This window comes from Helianthus annuus, chromosome 9, assembly GCF_002127325.2.
Source record: "Helianthus annuus cultivar XRQ/B chromosome 9, HanXRQr2.0-SUNRISE, whole genome shotgun sequence".
NCBI lineage: Eukaryota > Viridiplantae > Streptophyta > Magnoliopsida > Asterales > Asteraceae > Helianthus > Helianthus annuus.
In genome coordinates, this window is record NC_035441.2 from 26,150,731 (window position 1) to 26,154,135 (window position 3,405).

A 3,405-nucleotide genomic window follows, 5' to 3' on the forward strand; every position below is an offset into this window, starting at 1 on the left:
ATCATAAGTCCCTCATTTCATATCGACTTAATCGCCGAGGCCAATGGCGAGCGGGTCATTAGTTAATAGCGCTATTAGGTTTAACAAACCTCACACCGTGCCAGTCAGACGGGCGTGTACTAATGGACTATGGCAAACCATCAGTGATGATAGACACTGATGTAGGGCACAACTTACTTGCGTAGTAGTCGATACCATACGGTCTAGTAGTTCACATGGGGAAGCCCCCACTAATCATGGAAATGGTTTGGGTAATAAAGAATGAACTGGTTAATCTTACTTTCAACTACGGGGTAACCCCCACGGCAATTACGCCAACGAAAGACAACCACGTTTTCAGAAACAACTTAAAACTAACCAACTAAACGTGAACTCACTCAACTTTGTTGTTGACTCGTTGTTACATGCCTTACAGGTCGCTAAATGCTTGGAGCTTGCACGAGGAAGGAGTCGTTGTGGTGTACGGACTGTCATGTTCCGTAATAAACACTTAATCCTTATGAACTTATTAAATCTACGTTTTGGATTTTAAACTTATGGACTATGAACTTATATTTTGGTATCACGTATTATGCTTCCGCTGTTTAATTTAAAACTTGGTTAACTGGCTTTTGGTCACCAATTGTATTGTGGTTGGTTTTATTTACTTAAATACGTTGTTCAATATGATTGGTGGCTCGATCCTGGTCACGTCACGCCTCTAAGCGGTGGTACTCCGCATGGTGGATTTTGGGGGTGTGACAGATTGGTATCAGAGCCATTGGTTATAGTGAACTCGGTTTTAAAAAGGGAAAAGTTTTTGATATAACCAGACTATAACCGGTACAGTGCTCAACGATCCACAACGACGCTTCGCTCCACGTGCAAGACTCGACACCATAGGTGGTATGATTTATGTTATATTGTCGGTTAGATAGTTTACTCTGTGCATTAGTTAACGTGATAATTGCTATTTAAACCTTGTGTGCTTACTCTCTTCTGTCACCCCACACTTACGCACGTTGCGATACATTCTTACCTGTGTTCCCCTCGATGTGAAGATCATGAGTGGGCGTCTCAACATGACCTAGGGTCAGCTGACGACCTTGATTAACGAACGGATTGCTGAAGCCTTAGCAACCCAATCAGGGAGTCAACCCATGCACACCCAATCCCGCATGGGCACCTTCAGGGCGTTCTTGGAGTGTAAACCTCCCACTTTCGATGGCACTGGAGGGACAATCGACCTTCTACACTGGATCCGAAGAATCGAATATACGTTCGAAGAAAGTGAAAGTCCTGTTGGCAAACGAGTAGAGTACGCTACTGTCATGTTGCAAGGGAAAGCGTATTCTTGGTGGAACGCACAAGTTCAGATGCTCGGTTTGGCAGACGCGAATGCCACCCTCTGGAGCGACTTCAAGGATTTGATTAAGGAAGAATTATGCCACCTGGACGACATTCTGAAACTTGAAATAGAGTATTATGGATTGAAGATGGAAGGATCAGAGATTGAGGCGTACACAAAGAGGTCCAACGAATTGGCTGCCTTATGTCCTAACATGTCACAACCCATATCTAGGCGAATCAAGCTATACCTCAGAGGCTTGGTCCCGGAAATCCAAGGGTGTATGAGTGCGGCCAACCTTCCCACAATCCAGCAAGTTGTTCGTTTGGCGCACCAACTCACCGATCAGGCGGTGGAAGAGGGCAAGTTGCCCAAGCATAGCTCTTCCAATGCAAATGCTCTAATGAGTAACAAGTATATTTGGGGTGAGTACCAAGGTGAGGGTCCTAGCTCTATATGATGGGAACCGCACAGGAAACTCGGGCTGAACTACCAAAATCATGGGGGATACCTAGGGAATAAGCCGAGATGCCGCAAGTGCCAACGGCACCACAGCGGGTCATGTGCGGAATCGTGTTGTCATCGGTGCAAGAAGTTGGGACATATGGCTAGAGACTGTAGGAGCCCATATCCTGCAAACCGGAACCAACGGCAACACCAGCAGGGTAATGAGAGATGTTACTGTGACACCTGTGTCACCACGAACACCAAACAAATGCCAAACCTATGAAACATTGTGTTTCATACCTGGGATTTGTATAAATATGTGTATCCTTTGCACATATCAATTCTTGTTCAATTCCGAGCTTTAAATCGCTTTCTGGAAAGTTATATGCGCACTGGTGCGTAAACGTAATCAGTTTAGCGCGACAAACACTCCGGAATAGTGAAATAGGCTTAACATACTTTAAATGACCTTTACATAACTTAGAAATAAGTTTTGGAAGGTTTGGTATGGCAAAAACAAGTTTATTCGATCGCAGGGACTAATTGCGTAAAACTGCGAAACTATACCGATTCGTAAGGTAACGAATAGTCCGGAACTTGATCATAAGTTAAACATACCATATATAACCTAAACATAGCTTAGAAACAAGCTTTGAGCGGTTCGGTGTGCGAAAACATGCTTATGTGATCTTTCAGGGACTAAAAGTGTCAAAAACGGCGTAAGTTTGCATTTTCGCGCATATCTTACGTTCTGGACACATCTGGACATCCAAAATTTTTGTACACACTAAAATATTTTTATTTTAGTGATCGCCATGCAAAAATTCCATTCGTCGCTTAATTTGGATCGATTTTGCGTTCGTTACGACTTCCGTCGTAATTAACCGAACAACGCGATTTTACGATCAAACGAACCGACATCCGTGATGTTTTCGAGCATATTTCAGGTCCCCTATGCTTTAACTTCATTTTAGAGCCTTGAAATGAGGTTAACGGGGTTTAAACGCATCGAAAAAGGCTTTAAACACGTGCAGGGACCATTTCTGTCAATTTTGAAACTTTGCTGAACCTGATACACGCTAGCGTAGCGCGAGCCCTATGGCCTATGCACTAGCGCTACGCGAGTGCCTCATCTGGGCAGAAACATCATTTTCAGCAACAGTTTGCAAATTCAGGGGTTGTTTGTGCAATTTCTTTGTGTGGTGAGCAAGTTTGTGTATTCACCAAGGCTTCTAATCAGCTTGTAACACATGTATGGCTAGGATTTATGCTTAATGACTAAGAAAAACACATGTCTTGATCTTGTTCTTCATCAACTAGTATAAATAGCAAGCTAAACCTCCTCATTCTTTGCTCATTTCCTCTTATTCTCTTCTCTAACCTGCTTTGGGGAGCTTTCTCATCTGATTGGGAGCTTGTTTTCTTAGTAGAAAAGATAGCAAGGACTTTAGTGAGCCTTCTTTCATTCTTTTATTTGCTTTTTCCTTATGTAGTGCAGAAAGTCAAACGTTTGGCCAACAGTTTGACTTTCGGTTTTGACCATCAATTGGTCAAGTCAAGGTTCAATTGAACTTTGACACGTGATTGTAATCACGATAGTTATAATCCTTCGTGATTATAACCGCTGATTA

At 43.0% G+C, this 3,405-nt stretch overlaps 1 protein-coding gene across 1 annotated transcript; it reads left to right on the plus strand.

Moving 5' to 3' along the window:
- The first annotated feature begins 1,157 nt into the window (after positions 1 to 1,157).
- LOC110901449 lies at positions 1,158 to 1,787 on the plus strand. Its single transcript, XM_022148280.1, has one exon. It carries the CDS (start codon positions 1,158 to 1,160, stop codon positions 1,785 to 1,787), a length of 630 nt encoding a protein of 209 aa, XP_022003972.1.
- The last annotated feature ends 1,618 nt before the right edge of the window (positions 1,788 to 3,405 follow it).